The following is a 26,534-nucleotide window of genomic DNA, read 5'->3' as shown; positions in this document are numbered from 1 at the left end:
AGGTAGGAGCGTGCTACGAGTCAAGCCCCAGCAGCACAGGCAGCCCTCTCACAACCGTCCCACGCAGACCCCAGCGCGTGCTTTGCCTGGCAAGTCACCCTCCCACCGCTGGGTCCCCACCGCTGCTGGGGCTCACCTCCCCTTCCCCACCTGCAGCTCCTTGCCCAGTGCCCCCCTTGCCCCAGAGGCCTGCGACTCTGCCCACAAAGCCCATCCAGTGCTCTTGGCAGCACGCAGCTCCACATCCCAAGCCTGGAGCATGTGCGTTCCACACGTGAAGAAGGATCGCTGTGCAGAGAGGAGAGAGAGCCCTACCTTACAGGCCCACCACCCCCTCCCACACAAGCTCCTGTAGGCCCCGGCACCTGAGCGGGGCCTTTCTGTGCCGCAGAGCACAGCTCTGGCAGGTGCTGTGAGAGAGAAGGAGCCAGCCGTAGTGCTGACGGAGGCCACCCAACAACACCTTTGTCCTCTCTCCTTTGCTGCAGGGCGACAGCGGTGGTCCTCTCGTCTGCAAAGATAACAAGACAGACTACCTCTGGCTCGTTAGAATCACCAGCTGGGAGAAAGGCTGTTCCAGAGAATGGCAGAGGGAAGCCCCCGCACCTATCATGAGCTTTGAAACTGTCATTCTTCAAGCCAATGCTCTCTAGCCTGCATGGACCTAGCCATGCTTAGCAAATGCAATGCACGGGACTGGCTCCTGCTTTCCTCCCATGACTGCCCTGCAGTCCAGCATGGGAGCAAGGCTCCACCATACAGCTCTAGAAGGTCGACTGATGAGATGAGGCTGACACAGGATTTACCAAAGCCATGGAGAATGGCATGTGGGGCTGAGAGCAGGAGCATCCTTCTCTGGCTAGAGCCAAAAATTGTGTGTCCTTGGCCACACGTACCAGGGGCCACAACTGCCCTTGTCGGTGTTGGCCCAGAACAGCAACGTAACTCATAGACAGCAAGTACAGGAAGCCTGCCAGAGGCTGTTGCTGTGGCTGACGTAGCCAGGATGGCCTGTGCTGCGTCTGCGTTTCACTGGGCTTTGTGCCGGAAGGCTGACACTGCTTGGGTACGCCTGCCTTAGTTGGCTTGCACATCACTGCTTGCCTGCCGCGGCTATAACCAGATTGGCTCTTCAATGCCCAGACATGTGCCTACTGCCTGGAGCAGTTCTGTTCTCTGGCGTATGCTTTTTGGGAAGGAGCTGCTGGCAAACGGCTGCAGGGAGCAGGGTGGCAGTGAACTTCCCAAAGAGGCTATGATGCCCCACTTGGTTTTTTCCTGCCAGCTGTTAGCAGGCAGTGCTCGGAGGCAGGCGCTGCTGCCTGCCACGGGGCCTGCATGCCTTCATCCCCCAAGCACAGCATGTGCCGTGGGGAGGGTCTGTCGGGGGCGTCCGATCCCAGCTTCTGCCTCCCCTCTTGCTTGGAGGCCACCACGCCCAGCACCCGGAACCAGTGACTCTGTGACATCAGCCCCGGAACCAAGGGCAACATGGGCAACGTGAGTACAGCGGGCACTACGTCGTTTGCCGCACTGGTGGCAACGAGCTCTCTGTGCTTGCAGCTGCCACGTGTTGCTGGCAGTGATGAATTTGCTCCCCCTCCTTGTCCTGCTGGCCCTGTGCGGGCCTGCGCACGGCACGTGGGACACCTGTGGGTAAGTGGCCTGAGGCTCTGACTGGGAACTTGGGCAACCCTTATGGGGTTCACTGGAGAGTGCCCGCTTGTCCCCCGTGGCCACGCCACAGCTTCCTGAACCCCATCTGGGAACCTCAGTTCCTTCCAACACCCATGCTGCTGGCACAACTGGCCTGCGGGGATAAAACAGAAATGGGGGGGCGGAGGCACGCACGCCCCACGAGGTTCCCTGGCCTTGCTGTCCACACAACGCCTTGTGGAGAGGGAAGACAGCTGACTCGTAGCCTGAAGAGCAGCAAGCCCTCGAGCAGGACAGTAATGAGGAGTTTCTGTTTCCAGAGGGACCTGTGTGCTCCGGCCCATGGCTTCTCAGCACGGCGTGTCGCGCGTCATGGGTGGCACAGATGCCCAGCCAGGGGCCTGGCCCTGGATCATCGGCATCCAGGATCCCTGAAAAACGGGCACGGGGCATACATGCGGAGGGTCCCTCATCAGCCCACAGTGGGTCCTCACGGCAGCCCACTGCTTCATTGAGGCCAGATGAGGACCAGGCAACGCGGATATCCCCGCAGCACTAGTAGGTGCCCTGTGCAAGGCACCATGTGCTATTCCCGTCACGTTCCCTTGCAGCACGGCCTGTGCCTGGGCACTCTAGGGCCCAGCTGACACATTGCTCAGGAGAAGGCTGGGCCTGTGCCACTGCTTCCTAGCAGCCTCCAAGTGCACGCAAGTGCTAAAACTGACAGTTCTTCCAATAAAACTGCCAATTTTCACAGCTAACCATGCTTCAGTCTGATTCAGTCTCCCGTGCGAGGCAAGGACTTCCACGCCCGGCGCCTGCAAAACGAGGCCGCAGGCAGTCAAGTAGGGCACAAAGGGAAAGAGCCACTCAAAAGGGCTGAAACCGGGCCTGGTCGGAAAGGAGGGTTCTCAGAGCCAGCGTGCGATGGAGAAGACTGGCACACTGTGGCTAGAACGAGGACAGGGAAAAAAATGATGGGACATGCAGACGACTTTGGGGGTGTGCATTAAGGCACACAAGCTGCCGACTAGGGCCTGGCGTAAGCCTTAGCTCACTGAACGGCCTGTGCGAAACTCCTGAGCGTGACAAGAGAAATTGCTGACCGTAGCGAACAGACTGAGCAGCTGACAGGAGTTACAGTGCCATGAGGAAGAGCCAGATTTCACGGGTAGTTGAGGGGGATTGATGGGAGAGGTGGCCCCACTTCACAGATAATTGAAGGGAGAGTTGGGCTCATTTTGGGGAGAGGAATCTGGCAGGGCCAGCAGTACCCAGGAAACCCCATTAGTAATGCCGTGGAAGTCCAAGGTGACCTAGCTAAGAGCACCTGCAACACCAAATCCGTTCACAGATGTAGCAAACCTGGGAGCAAGGGGGGAAAAAGAAGCAAGGGACTAGGTCCCTTGTTTGGGAGGAGACAAGGGCAGAGAAAGAGGCGTTGAGGAAGATGAGGGGGATGTATAAGCACGGAAAATGGCGGGAAGGGGGTGGGGGTGGGGAATCAAGGAGCTAGGTGCACATAAGCCAACTTGTTTGCTTCTTTGACTCAGCCCAGCGCCTAATCCCCACAGTCCGCCCTACCTTCTTTCTGAGAGCGCTCCCAAATCCTTTTCTGTGTGGCCTCACTCTGTACCCAGTGGGGGGGTGGGGGGTGGGTCCAGGGGCCTGGCTGCTAGCAATGGCAGAAGGGAACTCTGGTCACAGGGACCCAGCGGTCGGAGACACCAAGTGTCTAGGGCCAGCTACTGGTGGGAGCACTGGCTGCGCGGGCAAGTTGCTCTTGAGCTTGAAGCTGGACTAGTTCATGAGCAAGAGGAGATACAGAGCTGGAAAGACCCAAGGTCTGTGCCAACCACTAGGTAAGTAGTTTGACATCCAGCCACGGATTTTAGTGGAAGTTACTTCCCTTGCTAATATTTAAAGCACTGGGAGAAGGCTGGGCTTGTGCCACCGCTTCCTAGCAGCCTCCTGTGGAATTTGGATAATGAGGTGGGCTTCCTGGGCACAAAGAGCTGTTAAGACTGCCCTTGCTATCTCTTGTGCGACCCGGGGGAGTGGAGACTCACCCAGCTAACACAGGATGCAGATAAGGAGGGGGTCCTGTGGAGGCAGGACAGCCCTGCTTATGGTCAGCAAAGACAGTAAGATAACAAGAATGTGAGAGGTCCTTTGTTTCTTTGAAAAGGTTTCGTGTCCGATAACTGACCTTTGCCTCATTACCGATGAAATGCATATTACAACTCACACTCCTGCATATGCTAATGAAGATTATAGAGGTCATGCTAAACATATATGACTATAGCACTCGTCTCTCCACCCAAATCATGCTACACGTCACATATGGGGTGGGGGGGGGGGAACCTCGTTGTTTTGTGGATAAAAGACAGAGAAAATGATTGTTAAGGTGGGAGAGAAGAACCTCAATACCTGACGGACCAGTCCACGGGCTGTGTTCTCTTCCTCCACCCCAGGCAGGGACGCCTCTCTGGGTAAGCGCTGCGCCTCTCACCTCTGGGTGACAGTTATCCCCGGGTTCTTGTATTACTGTCAAGTCTGCTAGCAATATTACCCTTAATTAGTAGCACTGTTGTAGTTAGTGAATTTATCAACGGCAATCTCGAATCTGTTTCTGTCACTTTCAATAAAATAACTCATTTCAATTTTTGTGCATCTGCTCAGTGCAAGTCCTCTTGCTGGGGCTCTGATAAATGGGTCAGTGAAAGTCCTGGGACTCTGACAGACAAATTTCGAAACTGCATTCCTTTAACGTGACACCATAAGTCTCAATCTCCCTTTACTTAGGTTCCACCACTTAGACAGAAGGTGGTGGCATTTTTCACTTTTCTAACTGGGCCTTGTCACACATTCTCCAATTTATCCCATCTTCTTACAACCTGGTGTCGCATTAAAGGGCAAGGCGTTTTGGAAGAAAATAAACCCCCGTGCGTTCCAGCTTGTCCTCAGGTATCAGAGGGGCTGGGGGCAGCTAGGCTTAGATTCTGGGTGATGCCCTACTCTCTGTGTTACAAATCCTGTCACGTTCAATGTGTTGAACTCTCACGGTTACGGATACACTCGTAACACCATACACTTTCAATCTAGTCGCGTTCCATGAACTAGCACGGCCACACTTAAGGGATTTGGTGGCATTCAGTGAGAACTGTCACGGCTAGATTAACGAATAGTGCAGTTTATTGAAGCAACAGATACACAAGTTCTTTTGGGCTGCCGGTGATAAAATTACTGCCTGCAAAGCATGTGCAAATATCAAGAATATGAGCACTATAGCCTGGCGACAAACGTGTTAAGTTATAAAGCAACTCTATAGAGACTTCTAAGTTGCCCGGGGAAGCACTCGGTGTAACCAAGTGTTCGAACCTTACCCAAAGGCGTCCCTGTGGGGGGGAAGAGAGGCTCTGATCCCAGGTGTCAGAGACGGTCTGCGATGGTATCTTCCCTGGCATCCCTCCTCTCTTAAGCCATTTTTATATTATCTGTCCTTACAGGTGGAGCTTGAGTGACTCTAGTCATACATACCTCTCTTGCAATTGGTGTAAAAGTTTCTCGTTCTGCTTTTAAAGGTATAGACTGAGAAAAATCCAGAGCGCAAGCTCAGCGAGGGGTGGTCGCACCTTGGAGGTGGGTAGCTTTGGGATGGAGGTGTGGTGTTTTGGTATTATAATGAGATTATAATGAGCAAAGTTCACCCAAAGATAGTATTTTGACAAAAAATGACAGACTGTTGGCTCGGGGTGGTAAATATGCAGCTCAGGGTAGGAAATATGCGGCTTGTCAGTTCCATAGTACCTTCCAGTTCCCGTCTTATCCCAGAGCCTGGCGGCGGTGTCTCCACTCCACTCCACCCTCCGTGCAGTTTCTCTTAGAGTCAGCACACCAAACTCCCCTGGTGTTGCCAACATCCAAGGTTGCCTAGGGAGCTTCTGTGGGATGGATTCCTTGCACATTCGCCACACTCACCCTGAAGATGTCTTCAGTGCTGTACCTTCAATATAAATTTAATTTCTAAGTTACCTCCAGCAATTATTCCACATAATCCACCCCGTGACTATAGTCACTCAAGCTTCACAATATTTAGAAGGAAGTGGGAATGTCACATGTGTTCTTGTGGTGAGGATTATCAAGTATGTATGCATCTTGTGGGGATACTAGGTGAGCTAAGCGTTTCATCAGAATCCAGAGTTTAACATAGAGAATGAGCATCACAATAAAGCACAATATAGTGAGTATTAATAAAACAACAACAGGGTGAAGTATTTTGTGGAGGATTCCTGTGGCAGTTGGCGACCATCCAAAGAGAGTGTCCCACCATTCATGTTCTCCGTCTCTTTTAACTCTTTCCAACACTCGGTGCATCTCCTCTGCATCGTGATGGACAGTAATTAGAGTCTTTTGTCCATTTTCTTGAACCTGCTTCAACAGCTGCTTCAGATCCTCACGTTGTTGGAGTTTCTTCACTAATGTAAGATTCATTCTGATAGGAGCAGACAGTAGATCTTGAAATAAGGCATAGCTGGATTGGAGCAATTGATGAGTTGTGACAGGAGCTGAATAATTGAAGTCACATCCTCTGATGTTAGGAAAGTCACAAACACAAAGGTTAGAGCGATCGCTTGTCTCTATAGTCGTGTCATCTGCAAGTATAGAATTGCAAAGGGTTCTCATACAAACACATCCATTTCCAACATAGATACAGATAGTTTCCAGGGTTTCACCAGGATGTATCTCAAAATGACAAATGTTTGGTTCTGTGTCGAGACAAATGTCTTGGGCTTTGATGGTATTACTTTCACAAACGAACCCTTGTTGTGCTCGCACAGTACATGCATCATCATCAACAGTTTGCCATTTACTTCCATTCTGCTGGGCCCATACTCTGTGCTCTATAGGATAGAGTATAGGTCCATGTTGATGCACTCCCAGTGCAACGATTGGGTCTATGGTATATACCGAAGCATTGTACATGGATCAAACAAAAGCCGTGGCTTTACTGTCAGTGGGGTCATAAGTGAAATTAACCAAGTACCGCCAGGTTTGGAATTTCTTTTCGAATTCAATTGCATCATCCCAAATTATCTTCTGAATTTCAGTAGGTAAGGTGCTGTCCTCACCTTCCCGTATAATTGCAGCTGCCATTGATGGCATCCACAGCTGTGCTTGGATACAACTAGGGGCCAGAGAAACATTATTTTGGGCCACATCAAGTGCATCTGTAATTCACTGGTGGTCCTTCTCGTTTACCTCTCCCCACTGAGGCAATATATCCAATAAGAGCCATTGGTTAGTTCCCAGAGCTGAAAGAGAAGATCGTAAAGGGTGTTTCCATTTATTTAGATCACTGGTTACTGTGGCTGGTTTACTGGCAAGTACCTCAGCATCTATGCTGTTTAGGACTCCCAGTCCTGTTCCCAAGACACCAGTCACATCTCTCTTTGGTCGTTTTGGAGAGATGAGAGTCCATCCACATAACCATGCTGACCATCCTGCATGAGATGTACTCGGGAATGGTAGGTTTAATTGCAGGGACATTAGTCTGCATTGCTAATTCCACACGTTTGAGGGAATATGACAGATTAAGCAACGCTTGTTGTTGACCGGTATTTTTAATTATGTAAGGACCGGTGTTGAAGATGTAAGGAGTTAGACTAATAGGAGGCCAAGTTGGTACATTTTCAGAGGTTTCTGGGGACAGCGGTTTCTTATCCTTTGCAAGTGGCACAGATGTTGCTGCATCAATCATAAATTCAAATAATAATTCTGTGCCTCTGTAGCCCCAAATACAGCATACAATTATAGGTTTGGTGAAGGTGAAATTATACCAGCAAGCTGAATTTGGTTCGGTTATTTTGTAACACTCAGTATTAAGAGTTTTCCGGTCTGGAAGAGTCAGCATAAATGTTTTTAATTTTAATTCATTAATTAATTAATTTAGTTTTAGTTTTAATTTAAGTCATTAATTGTGTTTTAAGATTATCTTCAGTGGTCCTTTAATTCATCTGTTCACGCGCAGTTCATTCAGGATCCCTGTGAACACAGGAAAACAAAAGCGTGCTCGGTCGTATTCGACCGGCAGGGTTAAAAGAGGGCGAGATCCACCAGGTGTTAATCTGGTGTACCTTTCCTGATTTGTTATATGCCGTGCTGTCAGGTGGAACAGGAATCTCTGCTAGGACCTTAGCCAAAGCGTTGTGAGCAGTAGCGGGGGGAATGTCTGGAACAGTTAAAGGTGCAGTATCAGCATTTAACTGCTGATAATCTGCTGTAAAACGCCACTGCCCGCTTGGTTTCTTTACTGGCCACACCAGTGAATTGTAAGAGGAATGAGTCCTTTCAATGATGCCTCTTTTCTCCAATTCCGTCACCACCCCGTCAATCCCTGTAAGGGCTGTTGCTGGCAACGAATATTGCCGAACATTGGTGATTTTAGAGGGGGGTAAGGGTATAGATATTTCTGACAGGCTCGATTTTATTGTGCCTGATTCCTTATCAGGTTTGAACCTCCCATTGGATTTAGGGGTTTGGGTGTGTACTTGGCGAACTCGCCGAGCATCATGCGGGGGCTTTCCGCTGGACAAACTGAGCCAGTCCATTCGACGTCTGTACCTATCTATTTCTTGTACACATTTGCTCCAGGTGGGTATGGGGGTGTGCCAACCTTGACTATGACCGTGATCAGCATCTGTGCGAGCAGCTTGTAAGCCATCTTGAGAATTTGCTACACACATCTTGAGACAATCAGGGAGACCGTGAAGAAGAGGGGTTAATCGTGCCGGCTTGATAGGCACTAGCAATTGCAATTGGTGTAAAAGTTTCTCGTTCTGCTTTTGAAGATATAGACTGAGAAAAATCCAGAGCACAAGCTCAGCGAGGGGTGGTCGCACCTGGGAGGTGGGTAGCTTTGGGATGGAGGTGTGGTGTTTTGGTATTATAATGAGATTATAATGAGCAAAGTTCACCCAAAGATAGTATTTTGACAAAAAGTGATAGATTGTTGGCTCAATAGGCGGCTTAGGGTAGGAAATATGCGGCTTGTCAGTTCCATAGTACCTTCCAGTTCCCGTCTTATCCCAGAGCCTGGCGGCGGTGTCTCCACTCCACTCCACCCTCCGTGCAGTTTCTCTTAGAGTCAGCACACCAAACTCCCCTGGTGTTGCCAACATCCAAGGTTGCCTAGGGAGCTTCTGTGGGATGGATTCCTTGCATATTCGCCACACAGCACCCTTCAGTGCTGTACCTTCAATATAAATTTAATTTCTAAGTTACCTCCAGCAATTATTCCACAAGTGGTAGTGATGTTTTACAGGAATAATATATGGAAGTGGTAAGAAAATCTAACTACTTCAAAAGAGGGGATTGATACCAAAGATTTAAACAATTTAGCTGTAAGACAAACCCTTTTGGATAAACCTTATCAGAAAGGGAAGTTACCAAACCTTAAACTGTGATCATCTATGCCCTAACTACATTGCTGGATTGATATAATGATAACACCAGAACACAGACTGAACTCATGTCTCAACTACTGTAAAGGTCCTGGATCTACTATGCATGAGTTAACCAACTCCTCTGTCAGAGTTTGACAACAAGAAGAAGAGAACCATTTCAACAGGACTCTTAAGGCTGTGTTATTGTGTAATCGGGTTAAAATTGAAATATTATCTATTTCTGTTTCTTTTCTAGGCTGTAAGAAGATGGGATAGATTTGAGAATGTGTGAAAAGGCCTAATTAGAAAAGTGACAAATGCCACCACCTGCTGTCTAAGTTGTGGAACCTAAGTAAAGGGAGATTGAGGCTTATGGGAATTAAAAAGTATATCCAGAAGTCTCAAAGGGGGGAAATGTTAGAGAACATCTTGAAACACAAGGTCAAAAACAAGTGAATGGAAAGAATGGAAAGAATGGAAAGAAGATACTTCCTAACGAATACACCTGGTATTTAGACATATTATCCTTATCCTAGTAGGTTCTATTTTCCTATAGACACAAGTGTTCTTATGAAGACATTCTTGTGGATTTGCCTCTGATGTTAATTGTGGTAGCTACCTGGGTTTCGTTGTTTTTTTTTTTTTTTTTTTTTAGAAGGGGCTTGAGCCTAAAAGAGCATAACTACATAGGAGTCGAGGGGCCCCCTGGTTTTAGTGGTCTGCACTGCACAGTGGATCCATAGTTGTATTTAGAGCAGCAGTTGTTTGTAGTATTGAAAGAGAAAATGAAGTCAAAACAGTTGATGCCAAACATTTTAGGTCTCAGCCAAGGGGTTAGTAAGGTGTCTGGTCCGGATCAATAGGATGCTTTCCTGTTACTTTTACGGCTCTTGCTGGAGGTAGAGATTTGTGGCTTCACTGTCTCATTGCCCCATGTGCTTTATGATCCTTTCACAATCCCCCTGAGGAACCTGACTTCCAGTTATTGCACTCAAGTTTCATGTTGCTGAGTTCTTAGTCCCTACGCTTTCTATCTTTCCCTATCGTTGGGACGCTTAGTGCTGGTGTCCTTTGGCTTGCTAGTTCTTAGCAGGTCCCACGTACCGTGTCAGAGATTCTGCATGCTATGCTTGATCAAACAATGTAAGTCAAGACAATACAAAATTTGTACATATACTGCAAATAATTAATATAGTCCTGCAGCAGAAATAAGTTAGGCAAATCCAGATTTTTTTTTTTAAAAGGGTTACCGATTCTGCTGATTGCTGAACACAGATCTTGAGACTTCTCAATGGAAGCCTGATATCAGAAAGCACTATGAACAATGTTGGAGTTGGGAGGGAGAAACTGTGAGTCAGCCAGGATCTCCAGTGCAAAGAAAAAGGCACTAGAAAATCTTTGGTCTGTAAGTCGGGGAAGAAGAAATTGAGAGAATATGCCACTTCAATCCTGCATCTTGTTATGAAGTTTGTAAAACAGGAAGGGGAAGAAGGCACTTGCTGAGTGACCTGTAGCATCTGGCCAGAAATTAAACATCCCCGGGGGTTTGCTAAAATCGCCTCTCGGTAACTTCACCAAGCTCTTTCAAACTCTTCTAAAATATTTTGCCCTGTATCTCTCTCTCAGGTTTTCCATATGCTTTGTGCCCTACAAAATAACTATCCTGTAGTGCTGTCTCTGCCGTTCGGTATTTTTGCAGAAGGCGCTCGCTAGTCGGGCGCTGCCCGTAGCTACGGCGTGCCGGTGAGACCGGCGAGAGCGGGTTGTTTGTAACAGCCCGACACACTCGGACAGGCTTGGGCAGCTGCGCGCAGCTGAAGGGCGCTGCTTGTCTTCTCTCACTACCAAACCTGATTATTTGAAGTTCACGGGAGAAAGTTGTAAGTGTTTAACGACAAAAGCAGGGGTGAAATACTGTTGGGTTGTGTCTTGCAAACAAGTTGAGACAACAAGTGTTGATGTGTAGTCCAAACCGGAGTTTCTCTTCTGATGGAGAGAGCCGCTGCAAATCTCTGGATTTTAAGTCTTTAGCATTTCCCCTCCTTCTCACACCTGGTTTTGAGATTCTCTTTTATCTTTAATTGTATCCCTTTGGCCTAGTCTTCCCATGCCCTGGATTGTTCCCTTTTCACCCCTCCTGCCTTTGCTCTTACAGTGCTCAGGGTGAAAAAACACTTACTTTAAAAAAAGTGTGAAATGTATTTCTCCGTCTGGAATAGCTGTAATCGTAATTTAATCCAATTACGTTGGCTAAACATATTAGCTGGACGTTTTTGTTAACAGACGACCTTTTTAAAATCTGTGTCCTTGGATGGCGGAGCCGCTGCCGCGGGGAGCGGAGCAGAGGTGTTGTGCGCCGTGAGAAGCTGCCACCCATGGGCTGCCCGGAGCCCGGTGCCTGCGCTGGTTAGAAGGATGCAGTTAGTTCAGTTTTGCTCTGTCACCGAGGAATTAGTGCCTTGCCCCTTCGCACAAAATAAAGAGAAGAGTGGCTTGAGCACTCTGTACATGCTATTACACCGAGGGCTTGTACACGTTTCATGTGCTTTAACTTGCCTTTTAATAAGTTTGAGGTTTGCAAACGGAGTCCAGTACAAAGATGTTAGCGAGCTATCCATAAATAACGCATATAAATTAATTTATTTAGAGCCTTCTCTTGGTCACAGACCCTAAGTAAAACACACAAGCTAAATCCACAATATGGAAATATCTGTCTACAACTCCATGGCGGAATGTATTATTTTATCTTGGCTCACTGAGGAGCTGAATATGATCCAACCCTTTGGGGCAAGTCTAAAGAGCAAGCAAATAAAATACTCTGAATTATTCTACCTAATTGAATAAACAACATTCTTGGGAAACAGTTATTTGGCTAAACTTCATTAGACATAAAACTTCTTTTTCTTCTTTTTCCTGTGTCTTCCCAGGTAATGTCCTTCCTATTGTTAGGATAACAAGTATCCCCAGGTTTAGTTTCAGTAACCCGAGTAGCACGGCAGGGTATAGAATTGTTTCCAAAGATAGTAGATTGTGTTTCTGTCTAGGAACAAAATTCATATTGGTGGTGGTTTTGGTTGCAGTTTGTGTGTTGCACAGTTTAACAGTGTCATCCATGATTTTTATTATTCAAGGTGTACACAGCTTTCCATTGAGCTGAATGCAACATTTAGCTGATTTTCAGGCATCATCTTTCTGATACTACTTTTGCTCTGCCTTGCTTTTATGTAGGCAGCTTTAATGCAAACGTGCTAGTTAATATGAAATAAATGCAGTGGTTGTGCTTTCAATGAGGACAAGAATTCTTGACGAGCAGAGGAGAACAGTTGTCCAATGCTGCTCTTGATGTAACGTCTCGTATGTCGTTGATGGAAAGCTTACAGTAATGGAAGTTACTCGTCCTCTCAAAGCCATCCTTTCAAGTTACATTTGTCACAGAATCACAGAATCACAGAATCACTAAGGTTGGAAAAGACCTGTAAGATCATCAAGTCCAATCATAAAAAAAAAAAAAACACCAAACCACCCACAAACCACAAAATACACCACAACCCACACCAAAACAACCCACCCACACCACACAGCACCATGCCCATCAAGCCACATCCCACAATGCCACAATGCCATTTTCCTTCCCCTTGCACTTATACTACCTGTGCCCAAACTTCAATGGACGTAAGGAGTTTTTCAGAAGAAATGTAGGTTTCCGGGTGCATACCTGTGTGCTTGAGCGTTTGTCTTTGGTTTTCTTAACCGAAACGTTCTCAACTCAAGTGGAGGTAGACATTTTTCATATGTATTTGAAAAGGTCCAGACTGGACTGAAGCGGGTCATACAACTGTCACTCAGCTTTTCAAATTAAAAAAAAATGCTAAATTTTCCAAACAAAACCATCAACCTAGCCTCTGAGAGTGAAACATTGAAGCCTGCCTTTGGGTTCCCATAAATATTCAGATTCCCTTGTGATGAATATGGGGTATGAACCTGTACTGATACAGAACTGTGCTGCGAAAAGTTCACTGCTGTCCGCCTTTCCTGTAACCCCAATATTGTGTTTGGTGAAGCGAAATACACTTCTTAACAACCCATCAATTAAAAAAAAATTACTATTTGTTTGGGTTATTTTTTAACAGGCGAAACGAAGGCTGGAGCTAGGAGAAAGTGGCCACCAGTATCTGGCTGAAGGACTAAAGACTCCAAAGGGGAAAGGAAGAGCTGCGACAAGAAGTCCAGATAGTCCAACAAGTAAGGGAACTGGTAACACGCTGTATGGCACAGAGTTTTTGATTTTACTAGCTTGAGATCAGTGTGAACCAGCACGACAGGCTGCGTTACCTAGCTAAAGACGCGTGTTTATTACTGTCCTCGCCCGGATGTGTGTGCAACATCCTCGCCCCCGCAGCCAGCAGCACGCAACGGGTTTGCGGCGTGCGTCGATCGGTTGGTGCAGAGCCGCTGAGAGGCCGCAGAGGCTCCTGGCTGCCAGGTCTGTCCCTCCGCCCGCCGGGCAGCCTGCAGCCTCGCCATCCAGGGCCTCCTCTTCACCCAAGGACACGAAGCGGGGGATGCTTAGGAGAGGTAGATGCTGAGGAATCAAGATACTGCGACGGGCTCAAACGCACAGTTATTAGGCAGGGCTAATCGGGCCAGCCGCCTCCTTCGTCGCTGGAGTTACAGCAGCTGATGGGCAGGGCTTATTCCCCCCGGCAGGGATTTGCAAAGAGCGGTAGCTGTGCCCCAGCAGCATTGCACGCTGCCTGCTTTTTGTGAGCTGCCTTCTCTCCCTGCGGTACGACTAGATTATTACTGCCGCTGCTTAGTTGCTGCAAGTCTTCATTTTTGCACGCCTGCGTTGCCTCGGGCAGTAGGTTTCTTGCAACAGGCGCTGGGGGTGTAGCCTTGCCATCTTGTTTGGGGGATTTCAGCAGGAGAGTTAGGCTTGCAGAGGGAGGGGAATGGGGAAAGAGGAGGACTGGGGCAGCAGTGGTAGTGATGGGAGAGCAAGAGGTGTGGAGGGGTACTTGTCCCTCCTCACCAGTCTAAGTCTTGTTTCTGCTGAGGCAGATGGGAAAAGTGAAATTAGCTGAAGAGACGAACTTAATGCGGACAAGTTAAACAAGCACAGTTGTCTTCATTAAACTAAACTTCGTTAAGCTAAATGAAGTCCGTTTTAAATCGAAGTGCGTTCTCGCAGAAGTTCAGTACCATTCGGTGCATAGGATGCTGCTGCAGTGTTGCTAAGGCCGTACAGAGAACCCCCTTGCTGCATGACCAGGAGCACATCCCCGTTTAGCTGGGGGTCAAGTAGCGTCTTGCCCTTCTCACTCTGACCCTCTCATTCTTTTCCAAACCCCAAATTAAAACAAACAAACAAAAATCATGCTGGTCTAAATCCAGAATGTCGCCTAACTGATACGAATTTTCCTCCAGTTCCCCATGCAGACAAGCCCTGAAGCTACCAAAGAATGAGATACAGCAGGTTCTCTTTGCAAAGAGGCAATGAATTGGTTTTCACTGAAAAGCCATCATATCCTTCAAAATGTTTCAGGGTAGCCTAAAGGTTCACTTTCGGGTAGGATTTCAGTTTTGACTGACTTCTGCAATCAAGTGGGGGACCTGAACCTTAAAAACATGAAAATGACCACCAGATCAGCCTAAGATCCATCCTGCGTAATACTTGAAGCAAATGAAAGGTTTGAGATGTACCAGCCCAGCAGACTTCTAATAATGGCTGGCTCATTTCCCTTGACACAAAGTCCTCAAACATTTAGAATTAGAAATTATTCTCATCTCCATATTTAAACTCTTAAAAGCTCATCTATTGCTACATTTGTGCGTGAAAAGAGCGCGTTGTCTAGTAAGATCCAAGCCGTTTGCTGACTTCTAATTTAAAAGAAGTGGATACCCTTGCCCAGTTTGAGCATTGTTTGGTTATGGGGAAATGATGATTATAAATTGTGTCTTGCGTCAATCTCCTCTAATTCACTTGAGTTTTCTGTACGCCGTGCCGTGGAGTCTGGCGCTGATGGAATCTGTCGTTGTGTTCACCCACTGAAGTACACCCAAGTCCTGCTTAATTGCATGTGAAACACTTGTCTTACAAGAGGGGAAAATCAAACCCTGATGAAAGCTGGCTATCAGCCTGATGGAGGAGAGTCATAGGGGAATTTTTGGTATTGCTGCCAGAATAAATAGATACTAAAAATACTCTTAAGAATTCACATAGTGAAAACCTAAGTAGAATATTGCATATATGTATCCATCAGACTAATGGAAAGATTTGCATTTAAAAAAATGTATGTATTTGCTCATGTACCTGTGACTTTTGGAAAAGTGCAGCTTGAAATGCAAATAAATACCCAGTGGTAAGTTGTGTCTTAATGCAGAGGTTTGAGAGATTTCTGTGGTAAAAATGAAAGAAATATCTGTAATATGTATCCTTTCATTTCTGGATGCTGCTTTCGGAACCAAAATGAGAGAACTGATTTATCTGTTTTGGTTTTTTTTCTCTTTTCTTGCCAAGCTCCAAAATCTCCTTCAGAAAAGACTTGGTATGATACATCACTTGCCCTTCTAACAAAGAAGTTCATTCAGTTGCTGAGCCAATCTCCTGATGGGGTCTTAGATTTGAACAGAGCGGCAGAGGTCCTCAAGGTGCAAAAAAGGAGGATTTACGATATCACCAATGGACTGGAAGGCATCCATCTCATTAAGAAAAAATCCAAAACCAACATACAATGGATGTGAGTATTCATTATCCTTTTCCTTTCCTGCTGGCTGATTTCACTGTCACAGAGCAGCAGTATTTTTCTTCTCCCACCTTCCATTCTAACACTTTGCTCCAAGCAATCATCCAAAACGCCTTCTATCAGGATAAAGCTTTCTTTTTCTGTTAGACAGGTTTTCAGTGTATAAACAGCATTTGTCAGGGAAACTAGAAAGCAGCATTTTGTCTGAATACTGCATTAAGTCATTTGCTTTTGCAAGCGGCGTAAGTTCTAGGTACACATCTCTACCTACTGCCATCCTCAGTCTTTTTCAGGGTGTGGTTAGAGGAGAGGTGAGTTAGAAGCAAGATTTTGGAAGAGCTTAGAAATATTTGGCTTTTCCCTCTTGGTGGTAGTTCCAAAATGTGTTGGCATGATAAAAAGATGCTTTTTCTGGGAAGCGTAGTTGATGTTGACTCACTATGGGCAGGTTTAGGGAGAAGGAGATGAGGACTTGATCTGCACTGTAAAAGGCTGCCTCTTCCCTTTGCCATAGCACAGGGTCAAGTTTTACAAATGCTGAAAGGGCGTCTTCCCCCTCTGTATCCGTAGGGGCTGCCGTCTGTCGGAGGACGGTGGCATGCTGGCCCAGTGTCAAGGCCTCACGAAGGAGGTGACCGAACTGACTCAGGAAGAGAAGAAACTGGATGAGCTGATCCAAAGCTGCACCCTGGACCTCAAGCTGCTAACAGAGGACTCGGGGAATCAGAGATATCCTTTTTTTCGAAACCTCAGCGGTGGTCAGTCTTGCTGTGCTCTGTAACACAAAGAGAATTCCACTAAGTAATATGATATGAAACATCAGAAATTTCCAGAAGTTGGATAATGGGTTTTAATGTAGTTCTATATAAAAGTTACTTAAGCCACTTGCACCTGTAATGCTTCTGGAATGTCAAAAACAAAAAAATGGAGAAAAAGGTGGTGTATGAAGGAGCCCATTAACATCCATGGTCACATAGAGCAGAACCAAGAATTTAGCTGATTAATGAGTGACAACATCCAAAACCTGTGCTCTTTCGATTCTTTTGAGCCCAGAGCAAACCCCATTTTTATGTGTGCAGAAATTATAAAGGCATGCAGACAAAGTCTTTGCTAAGGTAACGAAGACTTGTGTGTGTGTGTACTCCTTACTTAATATTTTTTTTTATTTTTACATTAAACTGCTGCGTATATAAATTCCAGACACAGAGAGGAAAATAAAGTTGGGAGTCAGTTTAGTCTGAAACTTGCAACAAATTTTTAGATTCCTCTGGTTAGAGAAGCTATAGTGGAATATCATAGATAAAGGTTTTATGAGCTCTCAAAATGTCTATTTCAGACTTAATTATTTAATGGAATAGCAATGCTCAATTGCATAAGGTTCATAAGGTTTCTGGTATTTTGGCTGCTAATACCCCTTGTAAGTAACCAGTTCTCATTTTCACTAGATTTCCCACCTGCTGGCAACAGAAGAGAGCATTTTATTAAATGCTGAAAATGCTGAAAACTTTTATTACTTTTAATGGTCAGTAGTTTTTAAAGAGCATCTAATAAGGTGGACTTATTCTCTGTTTTGAAGGATAGGAAATAACTACAGGAGCATCAGTAAAAAGTAATGTGAACAATGTAAATACTGTCTTTTGGTTGTGCTTGCATCTCAAAATGTGTATGAAAGCAAGACCACCGAGTGGCATAGGGAGTAGGGTCAGCACTGCCTTCATCCACAAGAGATTTAGAGCAAAGCAAAACCGAGCATTATACTTCTCTGTTTTTCTAGCGCTGTTTGCGGTGGTAGAGATCCCTGCCCTGCAGTTGATGGCTCCCTTGGGGATGGGCGAGGAGGGATCAGCATTAGCAGCGTCTTGGCCTCGTGCTTTTGGATGTAGGAGAGCGTATTCCCCAAATCCTTCTGTGGCTCTAAGGTTACTGATAATACTAGTGGTTATTGAGGAAGGAATGTGGATGTGTGACACCTGGGGACGAATCTGAGCGCATCCCAGTATGGTCGTTCGCTCACCTCACTGAGGTCTGACGTGAGGTGACCTGCTGAAGACTCAGGGAGCTGGGAAGCCTCTTCCTTTGCTCCATCTCTGAAGGCGAAGTTTCTGCTTTTGAAAATGTTTTTCTTTTCCCTTGTGATTAGATAGTGCCAAAACAGCGTTTCTGCCCTGGCTGTGTGCTTCCTCCTCCTCCTTCTAAATAGAATCAGACAGTAACTGATCGCTACCTTGAATGTTTTGGGATATGCCCAGCTTTGAGCTACAGCAATGAAGATATTGTCGTTCTATTTGAAAACCATGCAACCCTTTCCGTTGTTCATACAGTGGCAGCCACTGTTGCTGTAATTTGTACTCTGCCTTTGCAAACCTTAGTAAACCTTACTAAAGGAGTGGTAGAAGCCTCAGTAAAAGCCATTTGCCTGAGAGCTGACCTGTTGTTTAGCCCCCTGACCTGTTGCTTTGCGTTTGGTCCAAGTCAGGTGTGAGAGGCTTGCCAATGTGACACCCATCTACAAGAAGGGCCGGAAGGAGGATCCGGGGAGCTACAGGCCTGTCAGCGTGACCTCGGTGCCGGGGAAGATTATGGAGACGTTCATCCTGAGGGCGCTCACAGGGCACGTGCAGGACAAGCAAGGGATCAGGCCCAGCCAGCACGGGTTCATGAGAGGCAGGTCCTGCTTGGCCAACCTGCTCTCCTTCTATGACCAGGTGACCCGCCTCGTGGATGAGGGAAAGGCTGTCGATGTTGTCTACCTGGACTTCAGTAAAGCCTTTGACACTGTCTCCCACAGTATTCTCCTGGAGAAGCAGGCAAGTCATGGCTCAGACAGGTGCACTCTTCGCTGGGTAAAAAACTGGCTGGATGGCCAAGCCCAGAATGTCGTGGTGAATGGAGCGAAATCCAGTTGGCAGCTGGTCACAAGCGGAGTGCCCCAGGGCTCAGTTTTGGGACCGGTCTTGTTTAATATCTTTATCGATGATCTGGACGAGGGGATTGAGTGCTCCCTCAGCAAGTTTGCAGACGACACCAAGTTGGGCGGGAGTGTTGATCTGCCTGAGGGTAGGAAGGCTTTGCAGAGGGATCTGGACAGGCTGGATTGATGGGCCGAGGCCAATTGTATGAAGTTCAACAAGGCCAAGTGACAGGTCCTGCACTTGGGTCACAACAACCCCATGCAATGCTCCAGGTTTGGGGACGAGTGGCTGGAAAGCTGCCCTGCAGAAAAGGACCTGGGGGTGTCGATCGACAGCCGGCTGAAGATGAGCCAGCAGTGTGCCCAGATGGCCACGAAGGCCAACACCATCCTGGCCTGTATCAGAAACAGTGGGGCCAGCAGGAGTAGGGAGGTGATCGTGCCCCTGGACTCGGCGCTGGTGAGGCCGCACCTCGAATGCTGTGTTCAGTTTTGGGCCCCTCACTACAAGAAGGATATTGAGGTGCTGGAGCATGTCCAGAGAATGGCGACGAAGCTGGTGAGCGGTCTGGAGCACAAGTCTTGTGAGGAGCGGCTGAGGGAGTTGAGGTTGTTCAGCCTGGAGAAGAGGAGGCTCAGGGGAGACCTTATCGCTCTTTAAAAACTACCTGAAAGGGAGTTGCAGTGAGGTGGGTGTTGGTCTCTTCGCCCAAGTGACTAGCGACAGGACAAGAGGAAATGGCCACAAGTTGCACCAGCGGAGGTTTAGATTGGATATTAGGAAAACTTTCTTTCCTGAGAGAGTGGGGAAGCACTGGAACAGGCTGCCCAGGGAGGTGGTGGAGTCACCATCACTGGAGGGGTTCAAGGAACGTGTGGACATGGCATTGCGGGACATGGTTTAGTGGGCATGGTGGTGTTGGGGTGATGGTTGGACTTGATGATCTTACAGGTCTTTTCCAACCTTAGTGATTCTGTGATTTTGTGATTCTGTGAGATGTATTGGCGTTTTGAGCTTGGGCAGTTTGTCTCACTGTATGGTAACAGCAGACATTTACCAAAATTGTTCACATTTACACCCCCCGAAGGTAGAATAATAAATTAGGCTCTTTATTTCTATGGCATAAATACTGTGCTAGATACCTCACGGATGACAAAACCAAAGACCTGGAAGCGCTTGCCTGTGATCGCGGCCGTTTCACAGTTTGCGACCAAAAGCTCTGTGACACCTCGGTTACGCAGGTCAGTAAGTGAGGCACCACCGTGCCAAAACCCACCAAAACGCTCACGTTGATTTGGACAAATTCATGTTGAACAGCAGAATGTTCAGATTCATTCCGTGCTTATGCAGAAACCAACTTTCTGCACTGTCAAGTTGTTCAAAGTAGTTGTTTAAGTAGTTTTTTGAAATAATTTCATATAATACAAATGAATAAATAAATATCTGAATATATAAATGTTTAACAAAAAAGCCTCAAATGAAAATGGACATTATCATTTTATCGATGACTTCAAAAATATATTGTGTATGCGCATCTGTAAATTCCTTTACATTTTTTCTGTGATTTCCAGTTCTCTGCCATTTCACAGCAAGCGTGTAAAAAAATTTTGCTTCGCACAGTCTGCGAGTAATTGCGGGTTGTTGAGCTTTAGCTTAAGTAGCTTTACGTGTGTAAAGGAGAAGAGAGAGGACTCGGCATGGAGAATCCCTTTTGTCACTCAGTAGTGGCCCCAGCTGTTAGATCAAAGGGAAATTCTCACACCGTTTCACTGCAATTGTGATTCCAGTGTAGAGAACAGAAAACTTTGGGCTGAAAGCAACGTAGCCATGAGAAAATGGAAGAATAATTGAAAGAATTATGCCTCTTCTAATAGTCTGAATATATTATCAACTGGGTTGGAAAATTCCTTAACCGTGATTACATTAGCTTATGTGACGTATCAAGATACTCGAAAAATTAGTGGCCTTAAAGACCAAACTGTTATAGTTGTGAAAGCTCCTCCAGAAACAAGACTTGAAGTGCCTGACCCAGTGGAGGTAAGGAGAACCTGGCTTTTCCTGCCAGGTTATAGATCATTTTTCTATAGATGGAGCAAGTGTGTTGAGTCTTACTGTGGTAACTGATGCCCAGGTTGGATTATAATTGGCATACAGTCCTATATTCATCCATCTTATGAACTTTGGAAGTGTTTTTTTTTTTAAAAGGAAGGGGAATCTTAAAAACCGTTTTATACAAAGCGATCATTATTCATTCCTTTTCCCTCAATTCCAGCGTTCCTTCAGAGGAATCCACACTATTTACAGGTTATTCTCTTTTGCCATACTTTATGTAAAGAGCAGCTCTTCCTTGACAGTTGAAATTTCCTGTTTGCAACCATGTAAAATCTCTCTCTTAAGAGACTCAGCTCTTCTTTTTTTTTTTTTTGCTTTGTGTAGTTTTAGTTATAAAATTCATGGCCAACTCAGTGCCTTAAGCGTCTTGATGACTCATATTATTGATATCCTAATTTATTGAGACATATGTTTTCATGTAGGATTTTCTTTTCTGAAGTGTTAGTTATTGTAGAAACGTGTGTTTTACTCCTAGAATCCATTCTTGCCCTTCCTTCTTCCATCATCATCTTTGCTTCATTGACACTGATTTTACACATCTGTGTAAAACATTGTACATTCTGCTAGTGCACTTTTTGTTTGCTAGCGTGAAGTCTGTAGGGGATGGGGATTTCCTTTCCCATTTTATGAAAAGTACTTCTGTTTCTGAAGCTGTCTGTGTTCATCCCAAGTGGCAAGCGATAGGACAAGAGGAAATGGCCACAAGTTGCACCAGGGGAGGTTTAGATTGGATATTAGGAAAACTTTCTTTCCTGAGAGAGTGGGGAAGCACTGGAACAGGCTGCCCAGGGAGGTGGTGGAGTCACCATCACTGGAGGGGTTCAAGGAACGTGTGGACGTGGCATTGCGGGACATGGTTTAGTGGGCATGGTGGTGTTGGGGTGATGGTTGGACTTGATGATCTTACAGGTCTTTTCCAACCTTAGTGATTCTGTGATCTGTGTCCCTTTTCTGTTGCCCCTTGCTACTCAAGCCACAGCCTCTCTCTCTCTGAGTGCCAGCTTTTGTATATGAGATGTCTGGCTCTCATTCTTTCATCCTCACTCTGTTTCTTTTCCTTACCTCAGGCAGATGTCTAGGGTAGCTCAGCTGCTTCTCCCTTCCCTTAGCTGATGTCACAGTCGCAGAAAAAAATGCTTCAGGTGGCTTTTCTTTGAAGATATCCTCAGGGAGTAGCTTTACTTTTCTTCATTCCTCTCATGGTTTATGAACCACATGGTTCAGCTGCTCCTGGGATTTTCTCTCTTGGGGGCAAAAGTGCGCTGCTTTACAATTCCCGGTTGTTATGACAGACCCGAGTCTGTTGTGCAAAGGCGAATAATTTGCACGAGCCACTGCTTTAGAGATTCAAAAATGTACCTGATTTCTTCTCTCAGGGAGCAATGAGACATAGGGCTAAACCCCAGAAAGCCCCGTGCTGCCTTCATACCTCTGTGTTACTCCTGCATCCCTACCGCTGGGCTGGTTCCACCGCACCCAGGGCCGGCTGCTGCCGGGCGGGCAGGACCAGACTCCGGATTCCCTGTCGCTTCTTTCCCTAAGATTATTCTCTACTTGCTTAGGCCCATTACGGTTTCCATCCTTTTTTTCCCCTGCCTTTGTCCTTCATTTCCCCTTTGAACCTAGGTGCAGGTTTCGGAAGAATAAATCATTTTGCTGCAGTGAGGAAGGGATGTCTTTTATCAGTATCCATAAATCTATACTGTTATCGTTGCTTGCTTTCCTGTTTCTTTCCTCTAGGCATTACGCTTTGATTTTTTAATTCAGTGAAAACAGGCGGGTAGAGGGAGATGCACACAATCATTAAAACTAGCGCCTAGACCTCCCTTATCCCCTATACCCAACTTCCTCATTTAATTTTCAGCTTCAGGCAGTACAAGTCCTATTTCTTTCTCTCATTTGCAGTTACATCTCAGTGTCTTTTTTTGCACACCTCAGTCACTCAACAGTACCTTCCCCAACTCCTGCTCTTCCCATCTCCTTTTTTCTAACTATCTATAGCGTTGCCCTGAGTACTCTTCACTCTTTTCTGTGCCCTGGGGTATCCCTGTTCGGTTGTTGCTCTCTGTATTTGTAAATGCTGTCTCCTACGCTGTGTAACTGTCAGAACGCAAATAACACGAGGAATTTTTTGTCAAAGGGCACAATAAAATGTGTTTGAAAGAAGTCTGCAAAGAGGTATATCATGCCCGTACTCCTGCTTTTTAAAACTATTAATGTAATACAGCTGGAGCAGGTTTATTTTTAACTGGAGTCGTTTATCATTTTCTTTCATAAGACCACGAGCAACTTTGCAGGTTTTCTGTCTATATATGTCATCTTCTTGTACTGCATCAGTGTGTGAAAGTTAAGAAAAAAATATTTCTTGAGATTAATTAGGAGTTCCTGTTATTCAGAAACACCATCAAAATTAGAGCTGCTGCCTTGAGGGGGCAGAAAGACTTACATCAACAAGTTTGGGTGAAGAAAATGGCATCTTTTTTCTTCTTTTGTTATTTGAAAAACTTCCCTGATAAACAGGGGGACTTACATACACCTACTTGAGATCAGTGGGAATTAGTGCTGAAGGTTTTCGGATGAGCGAGAAGGATGTTTTGGCATTGTTTAAAAGCAGAAACATTTACACAAATACATCCAATAATGTTGTTATGAATAGTAACAAAACCTGTGACTTGCATCCCATAGTCCCATGACATCAGAGCACTCCAGGTTATTATGGTTGTAGGAAAATGTTAGGAGTTCAATCCTTCATACCTCTCTGGTTATGATACAACACATAAAACGGTGGGCTTCTGCGGTGTCTGTCCTACAGACAGGGGGAAAAGCTTTTATGTTCTCTCCAGTCTACAAGAGACATCAGCCAAGCCTTTCACATCTTCAAAAAAATCCATGGGGGATTTCAGGTTCTTTTGATTTGTAAACGATGTATTCCACCACTCGCACCCCAACAAGAATTTACTCAGTGTCGTCAATGTTCTGTTGTGTTCATTGGTGTAACACCTTACTGAGGTTTCTTTTGTTAGCAGCATGCATTGATACGTTTCTCTAGTACTCAAGGACCTATTGAAGTTTACCTGTGCCCAGAGGAAAACGATGCCCTCAGTCCAATGAAAGCCTATAGTCCGGACCACAACGGAAATATTTCCAAAACCATTTCCAAAGGTAAAAATATTTCTTTGTGATACTAACGGCCTTCCTTCGTGCTCTCATTCAAGATTTCATTTTAAACTTCAGATATCCAGCTCTGATTTTTTGGCTTTATTTTTCTAGGAAGCGAAAAGCTAAGGTATCCGTTTTCCACTCTGCCTGTCTGGTTGAGAGAGGGGGAAATATGTTTAAACAACTGATGCAGAAGAAAAATAAGTTTCATATTTGCATATCCGATGGAACTATGGGAACTAAGTTTGTGCAAGACTGAAGAAACAAACAGTTTTGTTCCTTTTGCATTTTCAAGACGGGAGCGGCAACGATTCGCCTCAACGCCAGAGGCAGAAATCTCTGTGTAAGGGTACATGCAGCTACGCAGTGTCACTGATGACATCTGTTGCCCAGACAGTTTTCACTTTGACTATGAGTTGTACCGAAAAATGGGCATCTCTCACTACGCTTAATTTGGTTTTTTTCCCCCAGTAGTTGTTTGAACCTTGTAAAATAATTTTGTAGTAGAAAAGTCAGAGGGGATAGCAACACGCCTATTTTTGAGCAGCCCTTTGTAACATGTCAAAAACAAGCTAGAAATTATATGGAGGCCATTTTTTGTTGAAATGATCCTTTATGAAAGGCCCTTTACACAGTGGTTACTTTGTTTGATCAGTGTCTAGTATTTCTAATGAGATTAAACAGGTCTTCTTTATTTTTTTCTCTCCCTCCTCTTCCAGAAGCGGCTTCTGCTAACTCAGGACAAGGTGACTGCTCAGTAAATATGGCAACAATCTCTCCGTTGGCTTCTCCAGCCAACCTTCTCCAGCAGACCGAGGACCAAATTCCCCCAAACTTTGAAGGACCCTTTGTGAATTTGCTGCCTCCTCTGCTTCAGGAAGATTATTTGCTGAGCCTTGGGGATGAAGAAGGCATCAGTGACCTCTTTGATGCTTACGATTTAGAGAAGCTTCCTTCATTGGTGGATGAATTTCTAACAGCTGATTGTCTTAAATGCTGTCCGTATCTAAATCGTGGTTTTAACGGAATGAACAAACCTGCCATCATTCCGAGTTGTCCCCTACTTACTGTCAAATAGCATTATTAAATAAACTAGGCTCTCGAACAGTGCTGATCTTTTAATTAAGTACTCCCTGAAATACTATAAAGAACAAGGGAAGGCTTTTACAGCAAGGCCTTCTCCTTGCCCCTGAGCTCCAGTGCCTTGTGAGTCAGCAAGCGCAAGCAGGCGACCGTAAATGTTTTGTCTTCACACTCCCCCAGTCTCTGCTTCCCCTGACAAGGGGGCTTACGGAGGAGGGCTCAATGAACTGGTTTAGTCCTAAATAACAATTTTATAATAGTATTTCAGGCCGTGCCTTCTGCAGAGAATGCATGTCTTTTGAGTGTCACAGCATGGATTGTACCTGCAGTGAACGTAAAGATGAAGTAATGCAAAAGCGTGAAATGGGATTCTTCAGCTCCTTGTGGGAATGTTTAAATTGCTGTCATAATGCTCATTTTGAGCTCTGTATATGTCTCATTCTGAGGTCAAATACTTATGTCCTTAAAAGCTTTTAATGAAAAAATACACTGTAAATGTAGTGTATATTGCAGATATTGAAAAGTATAAAGTTCTGCCACTGCTCGTAGTAATCACAGATTTTTAAAAATGCTTGTGTGTGTGCGTGAAAGTAGATTTTGTTGGTTGTTTCTTTAAACTGGAACGAAGATGCACAGTTCAATTTTACTGCCCCCAGTGTGCATTAGAACTGGTACATAAATTTTTGTGGTACTAAGTGGGGCTTTGTGTTAAGTGCCTACTAGAGATGCACTGTGGGTTTTTCCCTCTATGGAAAACACGTATGCCAAGCTTTGTTTGTTCAATAGATCATATTTATCTCAGTGGGTTAGCTTCCTCTGCTTACAGCTTTTTCTAATTCTCTTCGCCAGCAAAATGGAACTAATTTTTTTCCAAAGTATCTAACTGCAAGTACCACATCAACTGAATTGCATTTATTTTTTGAAGATCTTTGGTACTATAGTATAGTACCAATATTTATTTTTTGAACGTGAGAGGAATTCTAAGAAGTCTTAAATAATTTGTTTTTTTGCGTGTAAAATACGTTGCCGTGTTCTGGGCTAAATTAATGTAATGTTGATTAGATGATGCCCATATAATGCTTTTGTTTCCATTACTGTTCTGCTTGTCTGACACACTCAGAAAATTAGTACTATTTGTACTGTAGTAGAATATTGTGTATGCAGGTTTTCTGGTACCGTTGAGTTGCTGCTATGAAAGCTCACACATGAAAAGGCAAGCAGTCCCAGTACTAATAAGAAAACTGTATGACTGTGTGAGTTTTGGAATGTAACAAATGTATGAAGGGCAACACATAAAGAACTGTAAAACAGTGTTAAGTGTGTGTTTGTATGTACAAATGTGGGCATAGATCATTCAGCAGTGGTATTTAAGTTGACGTATGTTCTCAACTCACACTTCAGTTACCTAGCAGTTTTGTACA

At 45.5% G+C, this 26,534-nt stretch overlaps 1 protein-coding gene across 1 annotated transcript; it reads left to right on the top strand.

Annotated features, from left to right (window-relative positions):
• Nucleotides 1-1,491: 1,491 nt before the first annotated feature.
• On the top strand, nucleotides 1,492-25,108 carry LOC132321706 (transcription factor E2F3-like). Its single transcript, XM_059835151.1, has 8 exons — nucleotides 1,492-1,500; nucleotides 4,462-4,482; nucleotides 13,232-13,343; nucleotides 15,640-15,841; nucleotides 16,418-16,576; nucleotides 20,682-20,796; nucleotides 23,898-24,033; nucleotides 24,750-25,108. The coding sequence occupies exons 1-8, from the start codon at nucleotides 1,492-1,494 to the stop codon at nucleotides 25,106-25,108; spliced, it is 1,113 nt and encodes a 370-aa protein (XP_059691134.1).
• Nucleotides 25,109-26,534: the final 1,426 nt, after the last annotated feature.

Source organism: Gavia stellata, unplaced genomic scaffold, assembly GCF_030936135.1.
Source record: "Gavia stellata isolate bGavSte3 unplaced genomic scaffold, bGavSte3.hap2 HAP2_SCAFFOLD_44, whole genome shotgun sequence".
Lineage (NCBI taxonomy): Eukaryota > Metazoa > Chordata > Aves > Gaviiformes > Gaviidae > Gavia > Gavia stellata.
The sequence above is the reverse complement of the archived record's forward strand: the minus strand, read 5'-3'. Positions and strand labels throughout refer to the sequence as shown.

Excerpts from the sequence above, each read along its gene's own strand:
- LOC132321706 (XM_059835151.1), top strand. Across the intron at positions 13,344-15,639 it reads AAGTCCAGATAGTCCAACAA|AAAAGACTTGGTATGATACA; the intron begins GTAAGGGAACTG and ends AATCTCCTTCAG. Across the intron at positions 24,034-24,749 it reads TTCCAAAACCATTTCCAAAG|AAGCGGCTTCTGCTAACTCA; the intron begins GTAAAAATATTT and ends CTCCTCTTCCAG.